Source organism: Thalassophryne amazonica, chromosome 16, assembly GCF_902500255.1.
Source record: "Thalassophryne amazonica chromosome 16, fThaAma1.1, whole genome shotgun sequence".
NCBI classification, from domain to species: Eukaryota; Metazoa; Chordata; class Actinopteri; order Batrachoidiformes; family Batrachoididae; genus Thalassophryne; species Thalassophryne amazonica.
In genome coordinates this window covers 45,762,998-45,789,410 of record NC_047118.1, presented here as the reverse complement: position 1 = coordinate 45,789,410, position 26,413 = coordinate 45,762,998, and the positions used below count along the sequence as shown (strand labels likewise).

The following is a 26,413-nucleotide window of genomic DNA, read 5'->3' as shown; positions in this document are numbered from 1 at the left end:
TATGCAGATGTTCTTGTTAGTGCCCAGGACAGCAGTGTGTGATGAAGCACAGCTGTTAATAATAACCTGCGTAACATAATAACGTGTGCGGCTTGATGTATTAAGGAACTGATTGAGGAAAACTAATAGAAATAGAAAAGAATGAACTTCCCAAGAAACTGACAGCAACCAAGATGAGAAGAGTAGAAGTCACAACACTGCATTATAGGGTTTTTGGACACACATGATAATAAGGTGCATCACACAGCTCAGTGAAATAGCCTTAAAAAAAAGACTGTCCAAGTCAAGGTTGGTGCTCCTATCAGACTTTGCACTGTTTGTCTCCCTCTAGCGGGCATTTATAGATATGACATTCTACCGTTTTAGTCTTCTTTTAGTTTTTTCAGTATTGATGTGGTCATTTAAAGTCATTACCAGAATACCCAATATTACTATCTAGTTTTTTGTGCAAAAGTGTAATTAATAATCTCAACATTATTTACCATCTACTTAAAGGCAAAAACACACACAAAACATTTTTTTTTTATATACAGCTATATAAATTCAGGAGTTAAAGGGTTAAATACACTGTGGGTTAATTAGGATGTGATATGAAGCAGGTGTGGTGAACAGGCAGGAGGAGGGCGTGGACAAACAAAGATGTGAGTCAACTACGTGAGATAAGAGAGTGCTGTGACAGATGGAAGAGGAAATGACAAACAAAACTGGGCGTGGCCAACAGAGTTGAGAAGGTGATCTGAGGACGTGACTGTGATCCAAATGAAACTACAACCCCTGGCAAAAATTATGGAATCACCGGCCTCGGAGGATGTTCCAAATGGCAACTTTCTGGCTTTAAGAAACACTATAAGAAATCAGGAAAAAAAAAAATTGTGGCAGTCAGTAACGCTTACTTTTTTAGACCAAGCAGAGGGAAAAAAATATGGAATCACTCAATTCCGAGGAAAAAATTATGGAATCATGAAAAACAAAAGAACGCTCCAACACATCACTAGTATTTTGTTGCACCACCTCTGGCTTTTATAACAGCTTGCAGTCTCTGAGGCATGGACTTAATGAGTGACAAACAGTACTCTTCATCAATCTGGCTCAGACTTTGCTTGCTTGCCTCTACTGGTGGTTGGCTCTCACTGCGGTATTGTATCACTTCCTGTTCCGGAGCACAGCGGTGTTTTTCTGTATCTGTTAGCTGTTTAATCTGCGCAGTTAGATTGGTCTAGTTATCTAGATTACGATTTGTTTCCCAGTGTAATCTTTACGTGCCTTAACTAAAGCACTCCTTCTGCTGAATCACCTCTAAATTATTTACACATTATTCACTTTGCGTGTTTTTAGGAATCCGCTAGCTTAGCGTAGCTACTAGCTCTTAGCCGATTTAGCATGGCGGCTTCTCCTGTCTCTCCCACACTTTTCTGCTCTGGGTGTGAAATGTTTAGTTATTCCTCGGCCTCCTTTAGCAGTAATGGTACTTGTAATAAGTGTAGCTTATTCGTAGCTTTGGAGGCCAGGCTGGGCGAATTGGAGACTCGGCTCCGCACCGTGGAAAATTCTACAGCTAGCAAGGCCCCTGTAGTCGGTGCGGACCAAGGTAGCTTAGCCGCCGTTAGTTCCCCCCTGGCAGATCCCGAGCAGCCGGGAAAGCAGGCTGACTGGGTGACTGTGAGGAGGAAGCGTAGCCCTAAACAGAAGCCCCGTGTACACCGCCAACCCGTTCACATCTCTAACCGTTTTTCCCCACTCGACGACACACCCGCCGAGGATCAAACTCTGGTTATTGGCGACTCTGTTTTGAGAAATGTGAAGTTAGCGACACCAGCAACCATAGTCAATTGTCTTCCGGGGGCCAGAGCAGGCGACATTGAAGGAAATTTGAAACTGCTGGCTAAGGCTAAGCGTAAATTTGGTAAGATTGTAATTCACGTCGGCAGTAATGACACCCGGTTACGGCAATCGGAGGTCACTAAAATTAACATTAAATCGGTGTGTAACTTTGCAAAAACAATGTCGGACTCTGTAGTTTTCTCTGGACCCCTCCCCAATCGGACCGGGAGTGACATGTTTAGCCGCATGTTCTCCTTGAATTGCTGGCTGTCTGAGTGGTGTCCAAAAAATGAGGTGGGCTTCATAGATAATTGGCAAAGCTTCTAGGGAAAACCTGGTCTTGTTAGGAGAGACGGCATCCATCCCACTTTGGATGGAGCAGCTCTCATTTCTAGAAATCTGGCCAATTTTCTTAAATCCTCCAAACCGTGACTATCCAGGGTTGGGACCAGGAAGCAGAGTTGTAGTCTTACACACCTCTCTGCAGCTTCTCTCCCCCTGCCATCCCCTCATTACCCCATCCCCGTAGAGACGGTGCCTGCTCCCAGACTACCAATAACCAGCAAAAATCTATTTAAGCATAAAAATTCAAAAAGAAAAAATAATATAGCACCTTCAACTGCACCACAGACTAAAACAGTTAAATGTGGTCTATTAAACATTAGGTCTCTCTCTTCTAAGTCCCTGTTGGTAAATGATATAATAATTGATCAACATATTGATTTATTCTGCCTAACAGAAACCTGGTTACAGCAGGATGAATATGTTAGTTTAAATGAGTCAACACCCCCGAGTCACACTAACTGTCAGAATGCTCGTAGCACGGGCCGGGGTGGAGGATTAGCAGCAATCTTCCATTCCAGCTTATTAATTAATCCAAAACCCAGACAGAGCTTTAATTCATTTGAAAGCTTGACTCTTAGTCTTGTCCATCCAAATTGGAAGTCCCAAAAACCAGTTTTATTTGTTATTATCTATCGTCCACCTGGTCGTTACTGTGAGTTTCTCTGTGAATTTTCAGACCTTTTGTCTGACTTAGTGCTTAGCTCAGATAAGATAATTATAGTGGGCGATTTTAACATCCACACAGATGCTGAGAATGACAGCCTCAACACTGCATTTAATCTATTATTAGACTCTATTGGCTTTGCTCAAAAAGTAAATGAGTCCACCCACCACTTTAATCATATCTTAGATCTTGTTCTGACTTATGGTATGGAAATAGAAGACTTAACAGTATTCCCTGAAAACTCCCTTCTGTCTGATCATTTCTTAATAACATTTACATTTACTCTGATGGACTACACAGCAGTGGGGAATAAGTTTCATTACACTAGAAGTCTTTCAGAAAGCGCTGTAACTAGGTTTAAGGATATGATTCCTTCTTTATGTTCTCTAATGCCATATACCAACACAGTGCAGAGTAGCTACCTAAACTCTGTAAGGGAGATAGAGTATCTCGTCAATAGTTTTACATCCTCATTGAAGACAACTTTGGATGCTGTAGCTCCTCTGAAAAAGAGAGCTTTAAATCAGAAGTGTCTGACTCCGTGGTATAACTCACAAACTCGTAGCTTAAAGCAGATAACCCGTAAGTTGGAGAGGAAATGGCGTCTCACTAATTTAGAAGATCTTCACTTAGCCTGGAAAAAGAGTCTGTTGCTCTATAAAAAAGCCCTCCGTAAAGCTAGGACATCTTTCTACTCATCACTAATTGAAGAAAATAAGAACAACCCCAGGTTTCTTTTCAGCACTGTAGCCAGGCTGACAAAGAGTCAGAGCTCTATTGAGCTGAGTATTCCATTAACTTTAACTAGTAATGACTTCATGACTTTCTTTGCTAACAAAATTTTAACTATTAGAGATAAAATTACTCATAACCATCCCAAAGACGTATCGTTATCTTTGGCTGCTTTCAGTGATGCCGGTATTTGGTTAGACTCTTTCTCTCCGATTGTTCTGTCTGAGTTATTCTCATTAGTTACTTCATCCAAACCATCAACATGTTTATTAGACCCCATTCCTACCAGGCTGCTCAAGGAAGCCCTACCATTATTTAATGCTTCGATCAATCTATGATCAATCTATCTTTGTTAGTTGGCTATGTACCACAGGCTTTTAAGGTGGCAGTAATTAAACCATTACTTAAAAAGCCATCACTTGACCCAGCTATCTTAGCTAATTATAGGCCAATCTCCAACCTTCCTTTTCTCTCAAAAATTCTTGAAAGGGTAGTTGTAAAACAGCTAACTGATCATCTGCAGAGGAATGGTCTATTTGAAGAGTTTCAGTCAGGTTTTAGAATTCATCATAGTACAGAAACAGCATTAGTGAAGGTTACAAATGATCTTCTTATGGCCTCGGACAGTGGACTCATCTCTGTGCTTGTTCTGTTAGACCTCAGTGCTGCTTTTGATACTGTTGACCATAAAATTTTATTACAGAGATTAGAGCATGCCATAGGTATTAAAGGCACTGCGCTGCGGTGGTTTGAATCATATTTGTCTAATAGATTACAATTTGTTCATGTAAATGGGGAATCTTCTTCACAGACTAAAGTTAATTATGGAGTTCCACAAGGTTCTGTGCTAGGACCAATTTTATTCACTTTATACATGCTTCCCTTAGGCAGTATTATTAGACGCTATTGCTTAAATTTTCATTGTTACGCAGATGATACCCAGCTTTATCTATCCATGAAGCCAGAGGACACACACCAATTAGCTAAACTGCAGGATTGTCTTACAGACATAAAGACATGGATGACCTCTAATTTCCTGCTTTTAAACTCAGATAAAACTGAAGTTATTGTACTTGGCCCCACAAATCTTAGAAACATGGTGTCTAACCAGATCCTTACTCTGGATGGCATTACCCTGACCTCTAGTAATACTGTGAGAAATCTTGGAGTCATTTTTGATCAGGATATGTCATTCAAAGCGCATATTAAACAAATATGTAGGACTGCCTTTTTGCATTTACGCAATATCTCTAAAATCAGAAAGGTCTTGTCTCAGAGTGATGCTGAAAAACTAATTCATGCATTTATTTCCTCTAGGCTGGACTATTGTAATTCATTATTATCAGGTTGTCCTAAAAGTTCCCTAAAAAGCCTTCAGTTAATTCAAAATGCTGCAGCTAGAGTACTGACGGGGACTAGAAGGAGAGAGCATATCTCACCCATATTGGCCTCTCTTCATTGGCTTCCTGTTAATTCTAGAATAGAATTTAAAATTCTTCTTCTTACTTATAAGGTTTTGAATAATCAGGTCCCATCTTATCTTAGGGACCTCGTAGTACCATATCACCCCAATAGAGCGCTTCGCTCTCAGACTGCAGGCTTACTTGTAGTTCCTAGGGTTTGTAAGAGTAGAATGGGAGGCAGAGCCTTCAGCTTTCAGGCTCCTCTCCTGTGGAACCAGCTCCCAATTCAGATCAGGGAGACAGACACCCTCTCTACTTTTAAGATTAGGCTTAAAACTTTCCTTTTTGCTAAAGCTTATAGTTAGGGCTGGATCAGGTGACCCTGAACCATCCCTTAGTTATGCTGCTATAGACGTAGACTGCTGGGGGGTTCCCATGATGCACTGTTTCTTTCTCTTTTTGCTCTGTATGCACCACTCTGCATTTAATCATTAGTGATCGATCTCTGCTCCCCTCCACAGCATGTCTTTTTCCTGGTTCTCTCCCTCAGCCCCAACCAGTCCCAGCAGAGGACTGCCCCTCCCTGAGCCTGGTTCTGCTGGAGGTTTCTTCCTGTTAAAAGGGAGTTTTTCCTTCCCACTGTAGCCAAGTGCTTGCTCACAGGGGGTCGTTTTGACCGTTGGGGTTTTACATAATTATTGTATGGCCTTGCCTTACAATATAAAGCGCCTTGGGGAAACTGTTTGTTGTGATTTGGCGCTATATAAAAAAATTGATTGATTGATTGATTGACTTTCTCTGATTGCTGTTGCCAGATCAGCTTTTCAGGTTGGAGCCTTGTCATGGACCATTTTCTTCAACTTCCACCAAAGATTTTCGATTGGATTAAGATCCAGACTATTTGCAGGCCATGACATTGACCCTATGTGTCTTTTTGCAAGGAATGTTTTCACAGTTTCTTCTCTATGGCAAGATGCATTATCATCTTGAAAAAGATTTCATCATCCCCAAGCATCCTTTCAATTGATGGGATAAGAAAAGTGTCCAAAATATCAATATGTAATGACAGCCATCTCCCCAGTGCCTTTACCTGACATGCAGCCCCATATCATCAATGACTGTGGAAATTTACATGTTCTCTTCAGGCAGTCATCTTTATAAATCTCAGGAACGGCACCAAACAAAAGTTCCAGCATCATCACCTTGCCCAATGCAGATTCGAGATTCATCACTGAATATGACTTTCATCCAGTCATCCACAGTCCACGATTGCTTTTCCTTAGCCCATTGTAACCTTGTTTTTTTCTGTTTAGGTGTTAATGTTGGCTTTCGTTTAGCTTTTCTGTAGGTAAATCCCATTTCCTTTAGGCGGTTTCTTACAGTTCGGTGACAGACGTTGACTCCAGTTTCCTCCCATTCGTTCCTCATTTGTTTTGTTGTGCATTTTCGATTTTTGAGACATATTGCTTTAAGTTTTCTGTCTTGATGCTTTGATGTCTTCCTTGGTCTACCAGTATGTTTGTCTTTAACAACCTTCCCATGTTGTTGGTATTTGGTCCAGAGTTTAGACACAGCTGACTGTGAACAACCAACATCTTTTGCAACATTGCGTGATGATTTACCCTCTTTTAAGAGTTTGATAATCCTCTCCTTTGTTTCAATTGACATCTCTCGTGTTGGAGCCATGATTCATGTCAGTCCACTTGGTGCAACAGCTCTCCAAGGTGTGATCACTCCTTTTTAGATGCAGACTAACGAGCAGATCTGATTTGATGCAGGTGTTAGGTTTGGGGATGAAGATTTACAGGGTGATTCCATAATTTTTTCCTCAGAATTGAGTAATTCCATATTTTTTTCCCTCTGCTTGGTCTAAAAAAGTAACCATTACTGACTGCCACAATTTTTTTTCCTGATTTCTTATAGTGTTTCTTAAAGCCAGAAAGTTGCCATTTGAAATGACTTTAGTTTTGTGTCATGTCTGTGATCTGCTTTTTTTCAACAAAAATAAACAACTGAATGAACATCCTCCGAGGCCGGTGATTCCATAATTTTTGCCAGGGGTTGTAGACACGAAAACATGACAACCGAGACAAAGGAGTGCAGTGACAACATGGACATGACTAACAATACTAAAATATCCAAAGACTGCATTGAAACTAAACATGAACAGATCGGATTAGACAACTAGAAAATGAAGTGCCCAGAATAATCAAGAAAGGCACTGACAGCAAAACATAATGGGCGGGTACTGAGCAGGGGCAAATCCTGACAGAGTGCAGTTTTAAGCAGAAACAAGGTGATAACTGGTGAACTGTGGCTGACGCTCAGAAATTATGCTTCAGTGGTCTGAAATGACGCATGCGCAGTGAAGGCAGGGCAGACCAATTTTTAGGGAGACCATACGGCAGTGGTGGGCACAGCTAACCAAAAAGTTAGCTTCGATAACCATGAATCTGATAACTGAAAAGTTATCTATTATGAAGCGAAACCGATAAACTGCTAAAAAAATGTATCTGTACTACAGATAATGATAACCGAAAACTTTTATTCGGAAGCGGCCACATCATATTACACTGTTGGCATCTGATGAACCAGTTTCACTTTAAGCGCCGCAGGGGCTTCTGGATAAATTCAAGGATCACAAACACAAAAAGAACACACGAAAAATGAATGAATAAAAAATAAAATCCCAAACACTATCATCATCTTTCAAAAGCAGTAAAACACAGTATTAGAAGTCACAGTTTATCTCTGTATTATATACACTGTCATTTACAAACTAAAAGCTGCTGCTTTTTCACACGCTTTGAATCCTGCAGCTTAAACAACCAAAATATGTCCATTAATGCATTGATTGGCAGAATAAAAGACACATGTAGTAAACAAGGTTGGGTAGGATTACTTTGAAAGAATACATATGGATTACATGTATGTATGTACATACATTTGTATTCCTTGTAATCTGATTACTTTTGGATTACATTTCAAAGTAATCCTACCCAACCTTGGTAGTAAATATAAATTCTCACCTGTTAGTTTCAGTGGGATTCATGAAATTCTGAAGAAAATATTCCACATAAAGCATCCTAATTATCCAAAATGGTGTGTAAATGGTGAAGAAAAATCCCTCACGGCTGCGCTGTGAGAGCTCCTCTCTCCCACGAGACTTGGCGATTAAATTATCCCGTGTCACAAAGAAATAAAATAAAATAATGTTAAAAGTAGTCTGTCTTGTTTGTGTCAAGTGGACGGTAACAGCATAACGTCTAAAGTGAACCTGAACACTACCAACAATGCTCGGTGTAATGTGGTCAAACTTTCTGCTTCGTGTCAAAAGTCTGGCAGCAGCATTTTGAACCAATTGGAGACCCCTAATGCTGAACTGCGGTAAACCAGAAAATAGAACATTGCAGGAGTCCAATCTAGAAGAGACAAATGCAGGAATCAGGGTCTCAGCATCAGCCATAGACAGGATGGGACAAATCTTCGCTATATTTCGCAGATGGAAGAAAGCAGTCCTCATAATATTTCTAATGTGGAGGTCAAAGGACTATGTCGGATCAAAATCTATCCCACTAAATGTCCAAGAGCCATTATTTCAGTCTTATCAGAGTTTAAGAGTAGGAAGTTGCTAGACATCCAGCTTCTCACTGATGCAAGGCAATCTTCTCAGGATTTTATGTGGATGAGATTACCAGCAGTTAATGGTGTGTATAACTGAGTATCATCAGCATAGCAGCGAAAGGTAATCCCCAAATGCTGCAATATGTGCCCAAGGGCTGCTATATAAAGGGGGAAAAGCAGGGGGCCTAAGACGGACCCCTGTTGAACCCCAGATTTCATGTCACTAAGGTTACAGGTAGTGTTATTGTACAAAACACAATGAGAATGACTGGTCAGGTATGACGTCAACCATGCGAGGGCACTCCCAGTAATCCCAAAATGATTCTCCAGCCTATTGAGTAGAATATGATGATCCACGGTATCAAACGCAGCACTGAGATCTAACAGCACCAGAACCGTAGTGGTGTCCGAATCCACTGCAAGCAGAAGATCATTCACCACTTTAATGAGAGCTGTCTCTTGTCTCTGTATATGCTTTTTTTTTTTTAATATGCAGTCTCTTTTTTGCTACTACATTCTTATAATTTTTTTAAAAATTTGTGCTTTGGACATACATTTTTCATTCAGTTAAATTTTATGTATATTTTCTTTTCTTCTCCAGACCTTTTAAGTCTGTGTGTGGTTTACTCAGGTTTACATTTGCGCTCAATGGGTTGCACCTTAACTTTCATTGCACTGGTTACAATGACAAATAAAGTATCTGTATCTGTTAATACCAAAGACCGAGGATCCGGATAATAAATGTTACTTCAGCAAGTGAATGTCCCCACAAGTTCAATGGTTTTGCCAAGTTTTCTGACAGATGCGTGACTTTAAATTTGGTTGTCATTCATATTAAGTAAACAGAATAGCATCAGTTTTGGAAATAGTGTTGATTCAATATTAGAGTGCTTTTAATCAAACTGTCTGACTGTCTTAGGTTTCAGAAGTCATTAATGCAGCACTGGATGAATATTTCCCATCTGACAGCGGAGTGCAGATTATTGCTGAACCAGGACGGTACTACATGGATACAACCTTCACATTGGCGGTGACCATCATTGGTAGAAAAGTTGTCACAGATGAAGGTGCTGAACACACCAGTGATGTTTTGAAGCCACAACAATCTTTTTTTATTTCTAACTCCATTGAAGAGACAAAAACCAGCAGCATAAACATCAGTGAATGGCTGTTTAGAGAAATGGCTCTAAAACCAATAAGGTGACAGTATGTTGACTTTTTTCCCCAGAGAGTGAAGACGGCAAACCTGAACAACAGATGATGTACTTCATTAATGATGGCATTCATGGGATTGGGAGCTGCCTTATTGTTGACCCTGCACATGGCAAATATTTATCATACCCTCACAGGGTAATAATGTCCACTACAATTCAGTGATCCGATCAAAGACATCAATGGCTACAATTTATTTTCAGTTAGTGCTTAGAATTTCTGTGTATGGCCCATTAAAAAAGTTTTAAAACTTTTTTCTGATTTGGGGCTGTGATAGACAACCTCAGATGATGGTTGGAAGAATGACTTTGAAGATGAAGTAACAGAATGAGAGAAGAATCAAGGATCAGAAGGTGGAAGAAGAAAGAGAAAAACTATTGTGTGAAATAATTAATGCATGTCAGGATATTGCAACAGAGAACAGATTACGAGGAAACTCAGGAGGCTTAGGAAGGAGAAAATAACCAATGGGCCAAACACACACACAAAGCTGGGTAGCTCAGGCAGCATGTTAGCAATTAAAGATGCAAAAGGGAAATGCTGTCTAGGAAATAGACTGTTAAAAAAGGCTGGCAAAGTAATCTGAGGAATTGATAAATAATGAAAATGAGAGGACAGAAGGTTGGATGATACAGAGCGAATCAGAAAGTGCTGCGGATGCGGGTGGTGGCGGTGGGGTGCGGGTGTTGGCACTGGGGGGTTGGCGGATGCTGGGGGGGTGGGGACTGTGGTCTCCGCGGGATGGGCCCCGCTCTCGCTCAGGCGGTCTCCTGGTCATGGGCTTTGGTGTTTGGGGTGGGATCTGGGGTGGGGGGATTTGGGGAGCCCTGCTTGCTGTGCTGGGGAGCCTGGCTGCCAGGGGGCCTTGTGCTCTTCCTGGCCCCGGGGTTGGGCCTCGCCTCTTGTCTGGGGGCTGGACCCCGCCCTCGTATGGCGGCCGGCCGCATGGCTTCTGACATGCTGGAGTGGTTCATGTCATATGGTAAGGTTCTGAACTCTAGAGTGAAAAGGTGGTTGGTTCACATGACATACCAGGCAAGGAAGGTATGGATACCTTTTGGAGAGATTGTAGTGGAGTTCATAACCAGATTGCTGAATAAAATCATAGAAACTGAGGTGATGTCTGAGGAGTGGAGGAGAGGTGTACTGGTCCAATTTATATGATAAGAATGAGGGTGATGTGTCGGAACTCCAGAAGCATAAAGTTAACCAGACACAGTATGAAGTTATAAGAAAGAGGAGTGGAAACTAGGCTGAGAAGAGATGTGAGGATCTATGACAAGCAAAATGGTTTAATGGTGAGACAGAGCACTTTGATCCAATGTTTGCTTTGAGAGTGGTCATGGAGATGCATAGAAGGACAGAAAGAACTGCATTGTGTGTTTGTGGACACAGATAAAACTTTTGATTGTGTGAAAAAGTCACAAGTGGCAGAGAAGTATGTGAAGGTGTTGCAGAACGTGTGTAGACAGCGGTGAGGGGTGGAGTCAGAACAATGATTGGGTCCAAATTGGAGATCAGATTGCATCAAGCTCTGAGCCCTTTTGCCATATGTCAACATACAAGGAGTCTCCATGGATAACGGTGTTTCCAGTAGAAGTACAGTGGGGTAAAAAAGTATTTAGTCAGCCCCTGATTGTGCAAGTTCTCCTACTTAGAAAAATGAGAGAGGTCTGTAATTTTCAACATAGGCACACTTCAACTATGAGAGACAAAATGAGGAAAAAAAAAATCCACAAAATCACATTGTAGGATTTTTAAAGGATTTAATTGTAAACCATGGTGGAAAATAAGTATTTGTTCACCCACAAACAAGCAAGATTTCTGGCTCTCACAGACCTGTAACTTCTTCTTTAAGAAGCTCTTCTGTCCTCCACCCATTACCTGTATTAATGACATCTGTTTGAACTCGTTATCTATATAAAAGACACCTGTCCATAGCCTCAAACAGTCAGACTCCAAACCCAACTATGGCCAAGACCAAAGAGCTGCTGAAGGACACCAGGAAGAAAATTGTAGACCTTCACCAGGCTGGGAAGACTGAATCTACAATAGTCAAGCAGTTTGGTGTGAATAAATCAACTGTGGGAGCAATTGTAAGAAAATGGAAGACATACAAGACCATTGATAATGTCCCTCGATCTGGGGCTCCATGCAAAATGTCATCCTGTGGGGTCAAAATGATCATGAAAACAGTGAACAAAAATCTCAGAACTACATGGAGGGACCTGATGAATGATCTGCAGAGAGCTGGGACAAAAGTAACAAAGGTTACACACTATGCAGAGAGGGACTCAAATCCTGCAGTGCCAGGCATGTCCCCCTGCTTAAGTCAGTACATGTCCAGGTCCGTCTGAAGTTTGCCAGAGAGCATATGGATGATCCAGAAGAGGATTGGGAGAATATCATGCGGTCAGATGAAACCAAAATAGAACATTTTGGTAAAAACTCAACTCGTCGTGTCTGGAGGAAGAGGAATGCTGAGCTGCATTCCAAGAACACCATATCTACTGTGAAGCATAGGGGTGGAAACATCATGCTTTGGGGCTGTTTTTTCTGAGGACAACTGATCTGTGTTAAGGGAAGAATGAACGGGGTCATGTATTGTGAGATTTTTAAGCCAAAACCTCCTTCCATCAGTGAGAGCATTTTGAAGATGCAACGTGGCTGGGTCTTCCAGCATGAAAATGATCCCAAACACACTGCTCGGGCAACAAAGGAGTGGCTCCGTGAAAAGCATTTCAAGGTCCTGGAGTGGCCGAGCCAGTCTCCAGACCGCAACCCCATAGAAAATTTGTTGAGGGAGTTGAAAGTCCATGTTGCCCAGCGACAGCCCCAAAACATCACTGCTCTAGAGAAGATCTGCATGGAGGAATGGGCCAAAATACCAGCTACAGTGTGTGCAAACCTGGTGAAGACTTACAGGAAAAGTTTGATCTCTGTCATTGCCAACAAAGATTATGTTGCAAAGTATTGAGTCATAATTTACAAATAAATTCTTTAAAAATCCTACAATGTGATTTCCTGGATTTCTTTTTCTTATTTTGTCTCTCACAGTTGAAGTGTACCTATGTTGAAAATTACAGACCTCTCTCATCTTTCTAAGTAGGAGAACTTGCACAATCAGGGGCTGACTACTTTTTTACCGCACTGTAAATTGGACAACTTGTGTATGAATGAGAAGAACGGTGAGAGTAGATGATTGTCAATAGCTGGCATCAAGTTCTCAAAGTAATGGTGATGGACAGGTTGACAAACAAGATTAGACAGGAGTCTAAATTGGACTATGATGTTTGCACATGACATTGTAATCTGGAGTGAGAGTAGAGAACAGGCTGGGACTATCCTAGAGAGGTGTAGATAAGCTCTGGAGAGAAGGGGAATGAAAATCCATAGACTGAGTACATGTGTATGAATGAGAGGGACCCCGATGGAATATTGCAATTGGAAGGCGTAGAAGTGGTGAAGGTGGATGAGTTTAAAAACTGAGTCAACTATTCAAAGTAATGGAGAGTGTGCTAGAGAGGTGAAAAGTGCATGTTGGGTAGAAAAGAGCTGAGGAGTGATTTGTGATAAAATGGTATCTGCAAGAGAGAAAGGAAAAGTTAACCAGAGTATCATGAAACCAGATGTCTCGTGTGGTTTGGAGGTGGAGACATTGTCAAAAAAGACAATAGGTGGAGGTGGATGAGTTGAAGATGGTCTAATTTTCCTTCAGAGTTATGAGGACACAAAAGATTAGGAATGAGCATATCAGAGTTCCAATGCAAGGAGTTCATTTTGGAGACAAAATGAAACAGGTGAGATTGAGATGGTTTGGGCAAGTGCAGAGAAGGGACATAGGGTATATTTTATTGATTATTTACACTTCAATGCGGCTGTGTTTTCACACTTTAACATCCTCAAACTTCAAAAATTCTCAGCTGCACTGCTTAAAGAAAAAAATTCGCTTTGTTTCAACCTGTGAAGTGCAGAAAAAAAAGTCTAAATATCTGCGCTCCTACTTAGTAAGACATGTGCATTGACCTGAGAATGCATCCCAGAATATTAATATAACTGGTGGGCATGAAGACAATGATGGCTTCACCAATCTGACATTTGACCCTAATGACCCTCACCCAGATGAATGACCTCTGGGTGCCACATTTGGTCCAAAATGGGGTGGAAAATCAAATTCCTTGACCTTTGCCAAAATAAAACATTTTACAGTAATTTCTGGGCCAGTCTTCATTGACATCCCATGCTTAGTAGAAATCTGTAAAAGGACCTGGGTGGAGGAGGCCAACAAACAATCAGGCAGACATAAACTTGACCCAAATGATTGATGTTGGCAACTTTGCCATTGATGGGCAATTCCCTAACTCACGCATATGTACAGTTTTGAACCCAGTGAGCCTAACTTTCCACAAAAACACTTTTATGCAGTTCTTGGGTTGACTGTCATCCACATGTCATGTTTCGTGGAAATCAGCCAAAGGACTTGAGAAGAGTAAGGGAACAGCAGATAAACCAAAATTTTGACATTTGACCCCAATAACCTTGACCTTTGTCAAAAGAAAGCCCATAAGGGTAATTCTGGGGCCAGCCTACATGCACAAAGTAAGTTAGATGGAAACTGCCCCAACCACCTTGGAGGAGTAGAAGAACAAAACATTTCTCAAATTATGGCATGACAAATGGATACAGTGCTTTAAAATTAGATTTTCAAAAGGTACTGCTCATTGAATTTTAATATAATAATAATCATCATCATCATAATCATAATAAATTTAATTTATAATGCACTTTACATTCACCTACATTGCATTACATTCACAATATTCACATGCTAAAAAAATAACGTGACTGTTTTTTTGTTAATCACAAAACTGGGATAAAGGCAAATAATTGCAACCAGTATGACTTATTTATTTTCTTTCTCTCTGCTGTATACAGGCTGTGCAGCACAATAAGCAGATCTACAAGTCTGTTATCTGGGGTCCGACGTGCAACAGCAATGACAAACTAACCGACAACAGCTGGCTTCCTGAGTTACAGGTGGGCGACTGGCTTCTGGTCGACAACATGGGTGCTTACACAATTAGTCTCGTCACTGAATTCAACGGGTTTGAAAAGGCAAATATTTGCACTGTCGTGACCGCCAAGACATGGCAGACCCTGAAGCTCATGTTCACAGCTGCAGCATGAATCATTGACAAATGAATGTGTGGAGAGAAATTCAGCTATTTTAATTTTTTTATAAAGATCTTTTATTGGTGATTCAGTCTGTAAAGCTTGTGTTTTGCATGTTATTTCATATAGTTTTACTGCTTTAGAAATAAAACGTGACCTTTTCTCCATTGTATAATTATGGGGACAATCATTTGATTTTCAGGGGCATAGTGAGGATTTTCAAAAGGTACTGCTAGATAATGATTAATTATTCTAATAAATCATGGGGATTACAGTTTTCCTCTCTCTCTCCACAGTAAGTTTATGTTAAACCATTCTGACCTGGTTATCATGTAACAGCAATAGTTGACATTCTTTCTATCTGACTTGATGTACAACACTGTTCCTATGAACTAAAAGTGCCTTAAGAGTTGGCTGATGAAATCACAGGTTAATAAATTCTCTGCTTTTGCAGGTATGCAAATATCCATATAACAAATCAGATCATAGTACTTAATATTGTTTTAAAAAAAAAAAGAAATTACATCCTGCATACATATTCTGTGTAAGTCTGGAAATACTTTGAATTTTAGTCTCAGCTATACGTTCAGACACTTTTTCTTCTTCTTTAAACTGATGCAACAAATTTCTTCCTTTTTAAATCAATCACTCCTTTTTGAATGTATCCTTGACAAATGGTTTTGTGAGCATTTTAATATATTTATTATCAAATTTTAAATAAATCATATATCTCTAAGCTTCTGTTGTTCTTTATCATGCAGATATTTCTGTGCAATCTGCAATGTAACACTGACCATGATTATTTTGCTTCGAAAATGAGTTTTGTGGCACACCTCTGAGAATTAAAAACAAATTATTTGCTTTTGCAGATTTTCTTTTCACACTGAATCAAAATTTGTTTGTTGGGGGTTGTGAATTCCTACAGTTTTTGTTTTGTTTTGTTTGTTTGTTTTTTTTTCATAATACATATATATATATATATGTATATATATATATGTATATATATATATGTATATATATAGAGGGAATGCAGTGGTCCCTCGCTATAACGCAGTTCACCTTTCGCGGCCTCGTCCTTTCGCGGATTTCTTTAGTCCAATTTTGCATGCCTTTTTTTTACAGTGTTCTGTGTTCTGCGTGTCTGTTTATAAGAATCTTCTCGCCCAGAAGAAAAAAGAGCGCCAACAACTACTCATAACTGTGTTTGTCACTCGGAAACAGACACCTGCAGCCAGGTGTGAGTGGAAAAAGGCGCGGCGCCAGGACGCAGAGGCACGATCTGTGAAATACTGGTCAGTCACTATTAATAATTTCTTATGTGTCCAACCTCGTACGTTGATCGTTAAAATTAAATTTGTTAGTTCTAAAAGCCATCATAATTATTTATAGGAAAATGTTCTATTTTTATTTCTCAAACAAATGTTTGGGCCTGAAAACAGTTTGGTCTTATTTTTCTACTAAGGTTTGAACTTTGAGAGTGTTTACACACGAGAGAAAAGTGAGAAAATGTTAATGCCTGAGTAAAGTGTGTAGTGAGGGGTTTTACAGCTTTAAAACGTCTATAATAATTATAAAAAATAACGCTGACTACGTCGCGGTTTCACGTATTACTGGCTATTTTTAGAACGTAACTCCCGCGATAAACGAGGGACCACTGTAACACTTTTTTGATTATACTACAAAACAATTGATACGACGGCCGCTTTTGATGCTCTATTGGTACGCATCGTGATTGGTGAAGTTCTTTTTCTTTGCCGTCTTCCTGGCTTCCATGTCATAAAATGAGGGTGTGTCTGAAGCGGAGTCTGAATATTTATGGGCGTGTTTATTATAATTATGATTGTTTTCACCCGCCGCATTTATCAAGGTCACATCAGGCGTACGCCGGAACTGAGCAGGTGCGCACTGCTTGATACATGTCACGGCATCTTTGGTGTACTTCAAATTTACACCGTAAATTTACGCCACAAGTGCGCAACTTTGATACATGAGGCCCACTGTGAGTACATCTTGTTTTTCTACCCGAGAGATTACCATAACCTTTTACATAATGTCATCATACCTTATCCTCTTTCCAGCCAAGAATGAGTCACACAGGTTTCAGTTGTCAACCATTCAGAAAAACAAGTCACACAGAAGGGAAATTTAGCAGAACAGATTCAAACATGATCATATAGGAAGAAGAACATCATCAACCTTCAATATACAATATACATTGTACAATATACAACGAGGCCTGAAGGGCAGCAGCCTCTGCTGTGGGGGACGCAAAGCAGTGGGTGTGGGAGGAGTTCGGAGCAACCATGGAGAAGGACTTTCGGTCAGCACCAAGTATTGCTTATGGCGGACCGTGAGGCACCTCAGGAGGGGAAAATGGGGAACCATCCAAGCTGTCTACAGTCAGGATAGCACTCTGTTGACCTCAACTGAGGATGTAATCCGGCGCTGAAAGGAACACTTTGAGGAACTCCTGCATCAGACCAGAGCGCCCTCTATAGTAGGAGCAGAGCTGGAAGCTGATGAAGGATTTTCATCAGTTTCCCTGGTGGAAGTCACTGAGGTAGTCAAACAACTCTGCAGTGGCAAGGCCCCGGGGGTTGATGAGATAAGTCCAGAAATGCTGAAGAGTCTGGGTGTGGAGGGATTATCTTGGATGAGACATTGCGTTGAGGTCTGGGACAGTGCCTAAGGAGTGGCAAACTGGAGTGGTGGTCCCCATATTTAAAAAGGGGGACCAGACTGTGTGTGCCAACGACAGGGGTGTCACACTACTCAGCCTCCCTGGTAAAGTCTACTCCAGGGTGCTGGAAAGGAGGGTTCGGCCGATAGGCGTACCTCAGATTGAAGAGGAACAATGCGGGTTCCATCCTGGTCGTGGAACAACAGACCAGCTCTTTACTCTCACAAGGATCCTGGAGGGTGCCTGGGAGTATGCCCACCCAGTCTACATGTGTTTTATGGACTTGGAGAAGGCGAATGATCGGGTACCCCGGGAGATACTGTGGGAGGTGCTGCGGGACTATAGAGTGAGGGGGTCCCTTCTCAGGACCATCCAGTCTCTGTACTCGCAAAGTGAGAGCTGTGTTTGGGTGCTCGACAGTAAGTTGGACTCATTTCCGGTGGAGGTTGGCCTCCTCCAGAGCTGTGCCTTGTCACCAATCCTGTTTGTGATATTCATGGACAGGATATCAAGGTGTATTCAGGGGGAGGAGGGTTTCCAGTATGGTGGGCTCAGGGTCTCATCACTGCTTTTTGCAGATGATGTGGTCCTGTTGACTTCATCGGCCAGTGACCTCCAACACTCACTGGATTGGTTCACAGCCGAGTGTGAAGCGGCTGGGATGAAGGTCAATACCTCTAAATCTGAGGCCATGGTTCTCAACAGGAAACCAATGGATTGCCTACTCCGGGTAGGGAATACGGCCTTGCCCCAAGTGAAGGAGTTCAAGTACCTCGGGGTCTTGTTCACGAGTGAGGGGACAATGGAGCGTGAGATTGGCCAGAGAATCGGCGCAGCAGGGGCAGTATTGCATTCACTCTACCATACTGTTGTGACGAAAATGGAGCTGACCCAAAAGGCGAAGCTCTCAATCTACTGGTCAATCTTTGTTCCTACTCTCATCTATGGTCATGAGTGTTGGGTCATGACCAAAAGAACTAGATCACGGGTACAAGCGGCCGAAATGGGCTTCCTCAGGAGGGTGGCTGGTGTCTCCCTTAGAGTTAGGATGAGAAGTTCGGTCATCCATGGGGAGCTTGGAGTAGAGTATGTAGAGGCAGGACTTTTGAACTATCAAGTGTCCTCCATCTGAACTGTTAAAGTGGATTCCATTTGAACTATCAAGTGCCCTCATTAGTCTCTCGGACTGTACCCTCATTAGTCTCTTTGACAGTTAAGTACCTTCCCACCTGATAGCTGAGCTGGCTGGCGCCAAAGAAATGCATTAAAATCATGACTCTTTAGTCTGGTTGGTGTCAAGAATGTGTTAATGACAATGAAACAGCAATGAACCCAGGTGAGCCAGGTGGCCCCAGCCGATAGAAAGCAATGTTTTTTAAAAAAAAACAGTTATTAATCTATCTGAACATAATGGTGGGAATGGTCATATAGGAATAATTAGCTCTACACCGGCTTAAGGTGAACTAAAGGTCGCTTCCATTAGAAAACCATGTTTTGAGAATGAAATAAATAAAATATCGGAGGAGGAGCGATGCCCGCGGGTTTCCTATAAAAGATGAGCGTGGTTGGAACATATTCAGTCTCTCTAGAAGACTCAGTTTGTGCAAGTATTCTGCTCTGCTGAACACTTGAATAAACTTAAACTCTGTGCATTTTATCCTGTCCAAGGCTGAGTTTTTTCTAAGTGTTGTGTCTCCTCTCTTGCAAACCACCTGCAGTCATTTTTGCGTTATCCAAGAAGGCATTCTGAGATGAACAGAGAGAAGGACCATGACATAAATTGGCGAGCCAGCCAGGAGGAACCAGAGGCATCACAGTGACCTGGGTCGGCCCGGACCAACCTTCCAGAACATAACATAGAAAGTGATCACAACAAAAAGGTAAGCAGAAACCTTTTACAAAATCTGCACGCTCTGGAGGATTGAGTCTGGATTCCGCTCAAGTCACAGGTGAAATTTTTGTAGTTGTAATTGCCTCTTACCCAGAAGAACCTGGAACAGAGAATTGATAAGAAACCAAAAAAGGAGATAAGATTGACAAAAATTCTCAGGCCTTGTGGATAGAATGCTCAGAGAGTGAATGAGTGTCCCCGGGGAAGAGAGTGTCTGTGTGAGTGAAATGTTAGGAATGTCATGAACTCTGGTGCAGATAGCATGCGTGAGACTAACCTGGATGCTTGGGAACAATTGATGTTAAATTTGTCAATAACATGCTGGCTGATAGCATGCGCTGTGTTTTTAGGAGGGTTAATTTGGTTAGCAGTACATGCTGAGAATAAGTAAAAGAGAAGTAAAAGGTAACATAAGTGTATTTATAGAAAAAGAGACTGAAGCAGGAAAAAGTAGTGCGGAAGGCACAGTACACGCTTGTAAAGCGCGGGAGAAATAAATAAATGAGGAAAAAGAATAGTGCAGAGAGGCACAGCAGATGCTCGTGGAGCGTGCTAGACACAGAGTAAAGAGAAATACTGTAAGCTTGGGAGGGAGCTTGGTAAAGATAATAATATATCAGTTGCTGGCAGCGACTGAGTGCTGTCTAAGTGAAGAAGAGATACTCAGACATAACGCATTGATGTGAGAGGCGATAAAGAAGTTGTTTGAGGCCACGGAGTAAAGGGGTGACAGAGGTCAAGACAAAGACGTATAGGGATTTGTTTTAATAGTTTTTGTGTAAAAGGATTAGGAGTTTTTGTGTGATAGCTCATGGGAGAGCGGCGAAAGTAAGCTGGGTGTTACAAGCGAGCCAGGAGTGTTTAAATAAGTTGTAAACCGGCTGACATATAAGATTAATGTGAGTGCGCGAGAAGGTTGAGGCGTTTAAACCCAATGTGATGGATTGGGTGGGCGTAACAGACAAAGAGAAAAACGAGAAATAGGCTGCATGACGGGTGCAGTGATACGACAGAAAATAGACAAGAGAAGAGAGTGATAGAAATAAAAAGATATAAAGGCAAATATTATTTCAAAGAAAGGAAGACTAGGCATTAAGAAGTAAATAAACATAGCAGAAAATAACGGGAGTGTAAAAAATTAGATATTAGGAAAGAGAAGAAAGTCAGGAATACAAACACATTAGGAGGTGTTTGGTAATACTAATAAAATAATTAAAAGAAATAAAATTGACTAAAACTAAAGAATTAGAACTGTAAAAGGATTAAAGAAGTAAAATTGATTAAAAATTAAAGAGTTAAAATAAAAGAAATTATTGTAAAAGGCTAACAGACTGATCAATGCCTGGGACAGTCATTGATGGGAGACTTAAGTGATGATGAAACAATACTCCCTGAACATTACTCAACTGACAGAGACATAGAAACCCAGGGAATTAGGACACATTTTTGGCTGGAGAGGACATATTATGATAATACAGGTGTAGAGCATTGGCAGGACAAACAACAGATTAATCATAAATTATGGCAAATAACTAGAATAGTCAACTTAAAACAAAAAGAACAATTTCCTCTAATTAATTGGGAGCTGCTGATAAGACGACTATGGCATCAAGGCTTAGCCCCGTGGTTGGAACTGCTTTGTGCTGATCCCAATAAAGAAATTAGTATACCATTAGATCAATTAATAACACTACCAAACGATCCAGGTGACGAACTATTCCCTAGGTTGACTCTGACTGTGGTCGCAAGGAAGGTTCAGTGGGAAACAGGTAAATTTGCATATTTGGTTAAAGAAAAAGAAGACGGAAAATATAGGTGGAAATTTAATCCATTTAAGAATTTAAAATACAAAACTGGTGTTACAGCAGGCAAACTATTAGTCTGGATCAGGACAGCCCCTGAGGGACAACCAGAACACCATAGGAACACCTCACACAATGTTTGCCAGAGTTATATGGGTAACGCTCAAGGCCAAGGTCGGGGAACTACCCCACTAGACTTAGTACTAAGAAGGTATCCGGGAAAACGCATTAAGGCCAACCGATGTATGAGAAAGTGGCATAAGAGGTCACATGGGGACAGGCAATGGCCACTGGAGGGATCATTTGATCCAGTTATGTGTGAAGCAGTTGTTGTAGAAATACAGAAAAAAGAAATTAAAGATCAGCAGAAGAACATGAATAATAACAAAAAACAAGCTGAAGAAAAAGAAGTGTTGGCCCTGTTCAAACAAGAAGCACAAAAACTACAACACAGAAAAGAGAAGGTGGCTGAGGAAGAATCCAAAGAGACCAAAGCCAGCGCGGTGCGCTGGGAAGCAGAGCCACCCCCATATAAACGTCATGATAGGGGGAAAACAGCTGGACAATTTGTACTAGGCACTCTTGAAGAGGACCGGGGCATGGATGTAGAGGGCAAGTTCACATTGACACTAAAGACCCGAGAGCCACAAGGAAACAGGCCCTGTCAAATGGATCCCATAAGGTCTCCGAGTCCAAGGAGGAGTCCAAGAAAAGGGAGAGTCAAAACCTTCACCTGTGCCCAGAGGCCGACTGAAAACCATCCCCTCCCACCATAAGTCAGCCGACTGGACACTCTCAGGCCAAAAGGGCTCTGCGGAGTGGTACCAGAGGTTTAGTGACACGCTGGATCTGGCCAGAAAAGACAATGAAGAGCTAGCTGAGCAACTTCGGCTAGTGGAGGAAAGAAGACAAAAATACTGGGATGCCGAGGAAAGAAGGAAATTACAGCAGTCAACACCCAATCAAGGGAACCACACCAAAGAGCCGCCCACCCGGAGGATTTCTGCTGAGGTCACCATTGAGAGTGCAAGAGAGGTCCGACTCAGGCAAAGACAACAACGTACAGCCAAAGAAATAGCAGCTCTGGAACAGGACATAACTGGTTTGCTGGGTCGCCTGAGGGCCGTCAGTAGCACTCGATCCGGCAGAAATTATGGAGCCCCCGCAGGGATAGAAGAGGACGAGGAAGACTCTATGTGCCCACTGGTAGTAAGAAATGGTCATCATGTGTACACCCCTTGGAGTTGGACAGACATGGTGGGGCTGGCCAACAGATTGCCAGAAGTCACCCAGGGAGCTGGGAGATGGATAACTGCCCTAGAGCAGTGATTTTCAACCTTTTTTGAGCCGCGGCACCCTTTTTATATTTACAAAATCCTGCGGCACACCACTGTCATGTGTCATGTGTCACGCACCATTAACTCGACTGTCTCTACATGGTGCGTTAGCACGTTAGCAAGACGTGCGGTACAGATATGATGTAACATAGTATACTATAGTCATGGAGCTGTATATAAGAACTAGAGCGCGCAGTCCCATTGCTGCACACTAAACGAAAACGTCCCTTCATGGACAGCGACATGACGTCTCCTAACCGGGCAAAATATTGACGAAGTACCCGGATGTTAATGCATTTTCAATAGAGATTCGCGACTGAACACACTCAGAAAAATGCTCGCAAAATACGTGTTAAAATGCCATTTTGTCCTGGATATCGAGCCAGTAAAATTAAATTACATTAAATTATGTCAGGAAAGTATTAAACTTACTCTGACACACACATTCTCAAATATTAGTGTTGAAAGTTACACGGATCTGTGCTGTTAAGCTACGCTGCTCGGCTGAGCTGCTGCTGTGTTCAACGCAGCGCGGCTCCTAAAACCATTACAATACATTTATATATATTATATTTTTACACAATTATCCTTTATTGACCGAGTTTCAGTCATGAAGTCAGTGGTGTGTGTGTGCACATCTCTGTGTGTGTGGCAGCACAGCGCGGGTCATTAAACTCATTATTTTAAGGTGCAAAAAAAAAAAACTCCCCAGTCTTGTCCAACAATTTTTAGTCACTAACGACAAGAATTTTAACTAGACATTGGTCTAGCAGTGGAAAATATCAACTAGACATAAGTGAAAATAATGATCCGTGTCATCGGGCGACACAGGTACGGCAGGAGACATACAGCTGTTTATTATCCAAATATCACGGACAAAGTGACAAGAAGAACCAAAACCACTTACTTATGGAAGGAAATATTGTCTCCCTTGTTCCTCCGTTTGTGACTTTGCCAACATGCGCAGCTTTCCGGCATATTCCACCTGTTTCTTGACGAGACTAAGTGAACTTCTATGCACACAAATCACTAACTTGCCCGGAATTAAAATGGCGATGACGCCTCCTTGTCGGCACACGGCTCAGCGCTATTGCACGCTTTGCTGCCATCTACTGGAATAAAAGAACATTACACCATCTGCCACACTATTACAGCACAGACACCCGATAATGGTGATATTTGCTAATTGCCCACGGCACCCCTGACGATCGATCACGGCCCCTAGGGTGCCGCGGCACCCCGGTTGAGAATCACTGCCCTAGAGGAAGCTACTGCAGGGGTCACCTTGTCTTTAGGTGACATAAAGGCCTTGCTGATGCATGTAATGGGGAAGCATGACACTGAAGAACTAGCAGAAAGGGTCGGACTAGCACAGATGGTGGGCACTAATCAATACGATGAAGTCCCCTTTAACTGCTATAGGAAAACTATGTGGGAGGAACTGAGAAGAAAATACCCTGAGGTCTTGGACCCCTCTAAGTTGGATGATGAGGAGTGGAAACCCGAGGAATGCCCAAAGAAATTCCTGCACAGGTTCCAGAAGAGGTGGGCAGGGGTGGTTTGAAGTAATGAATGAAAAAGATCCAGAGAAAGCTTTTCAAATATTTGACAATTTATTAATAAAAATTGTCAACAAATATGCACCTATTAAGAAATGTATTGTATCTAACTCAAACAGTCCATGGCTGGATGTCAACTTGAAAGCACAAATGAAGGAAAGATGTCAGGGATTTGGCCAGGTCAGGGCACTGAGCCCTTGTTTTTCCCCTTTTTGGGGTTCTTCAACCGCTTCAGCTTTGATTTTTCAGTAATTATTTTCACCATGTGTTATTCTGTTATGTTTTTCTTATCACTTTGTTACTTTCCTTACTTTAGCCATTGTTCTGTTCTAGTTTTGTTCCGCTGGTTTGTGTTTTCATTGTTTATCATTTACCTTTCATCTGTTTGCTGTTATATCGGGTTTTGATTTCTGTTTATTAGTCTGTTCCTGTTTTATCCTGCTTTTGTATTGATTCCCTGTTCAGTTCTACTTGCTTTTGTTCTCATGCTCATGTTTGATTTTGGTTCCTGCTGTTGCATTATATTCTGACCATAATTTCCAATTTAGCTCTGTTCTGTTTTTGTCATTTTGTTTCCACTCCGCACCTCCCATCATGTCTTTGTTCCTTGTCTCACGCCCAGTTACTTATGTTCACTCCACGCACCTGCTTCACATCACCCTAATTTGTTTGCTCCTTATTTAAACCATCACAGTCTCACAGCTCACTGCTAGTTTGTTGTCGCTTTTGCACACATCCCAGCCTTAGTTCTCAGTCCTGTTTTGTCAAGCCGTGTGTTCTGAATTCTGCTCCATGTTTGGTCGTGCTTCTGAACCGTACCTGAGTAAGACTGCGTTTTTGCCTGACCCTGTTTGTACCTCCGCTCCGCTGACTGATCACCTGTGCACCGAACCTAAGCCTGAAATAAAGACCATGATTTTTCCAACTCCAACTACAAGTCTGGAAGTCTGCATTGCGGGTCCAGCCACCATGGATGTCGGGCAGTCGCCCATCCTGACAAAAGAGATAAAGCCAAGCAGACTGCAATAACATCTGGAAGTGAGCTTGACTGGAAAGTATATCGTAAACCTAGAAATTTTGTGGTTAAAGAAAACAAGAAAAAGAAAAGATTATATTATCATGAGAAATTCAAAACTTTTACAGACAGTAAACAGTTATGGAAAAGTCTAAACTCCCTCTTGTATGGTAATACATCAACTCCACTGGTCTTGGAAACAAATGATGGATTTTTAACTAAATCTGACAAAATTGCAAATTATTTAAACAATTATTTTATAGAAAAGATAGATGCATTCAGAAATAATTTACAATCAAAAAATGAAAAATCAGTCATTTGAGATCATAAAAGAAAATATGAAATCAAAAAAGTGTAATTTTTGCTTTAAGGTTTTAAGTATAAATAAAGTTGAACAATATTTAAAGACACTAAAAGATAAACCTCCAGGAGTAGATGAACTAGATGGGTGCCTCCTAAAACCTGTAGCCTAAATAATTGCACCAGCCATAACTCACATAATTAATCAATGTTTTAATGAAAATAAATTTCTGTCGGCTGGGAAAATATCAAAAATTATAGCATTGCCAAAAAATAAAAAAGTGTCATGTAATAAAGTGCCACTTCTTCAACTTCACAGGTACCACTTTATTGAACACTTGCTGCATCACTCATTACACACTGGCAGCATACATGCTATCTATTTATACTTGACCCCGAGGACCCCTGGTGGCCTAATCTAACTGCCTGAATGAAAACAGTACTTGACTCAGATGACCCCTGGTGGCCTAATCTAACTGCCGGAATGAAAACAGTATAACATTCACATTACAACATTCCCTCCCCCCCCAAGGTCCAAAGTCCCCAAAAATTTTTGTGTTTTTTTTTTCTTTTTTTTTTCAAGAAAACATGAACAAAGACTGAACTACGAGGTAGGGGTAGACTGCCCTCCTCGAGGCACCCACGGGGATTATTGTGCCCCTGGAAGGACGTAGTCCTTGAGATAAGTGGGTGCCTTCCTAAATCTAACTGGGAAACGTGGTCCCTCCTTAAGAGACCGTTCAGGGGGCGCTGGGCCACCTGTCTCCATTGCCGGCTGCTCTGGCTCCGGCTCTGGATCCGACAGTTCAGGAGGTGCCAGGTCTACTGGTAAACTTTCTTCTCGAACGCTGGCTTC

At 41.5% G+C, this 26,413-nt stretch overlaps 1 protein-coding gene across 1 annotated transcript in view; it reads left to right on the top strand.

The window, feature by feature from the left end:
- The window catches only part of LOC117528718 (ornithine decarboxylase-like), a 30,654-nt gene extending 4,505 nt beyond the window's left edge, over positions 1 to 26,149 (top strand). The window contains exons 6-12 of the mRNA XM_034191354.1: positions 9,509 to 9,671; positions 9,818 to 9,939; positions 14,737 to 14,963; positions 15,546 to 15,557; positions 21,801 to 21,958; positions 22,029 to 22,555; positions 26,141 to 26,149. Coding sequence (XP_034047245.1) covers positions 9,509 to 9,671; positions 9,818 to 9,939; positions 14,737 to 14,963; positions 15,546 to 15,557; positions 21,801 to 21,958; positions 22,029 to 22,555; positions 26,141 to 26,149 — 1,218 coding nt within the window. The remainder of the gene's footprint in view (positions 1 to 9,508; positions 9,672 to 9,817; positions 9,940 to 14,736; positions 14,964 to 15,545; positions 15,558 to 21,800; positions 21,959 to 22,028; positions 22,556 to 26,140) is intronic.
- Positions 26,150 to 26,413: the final 264 nt, after the last annotated feature.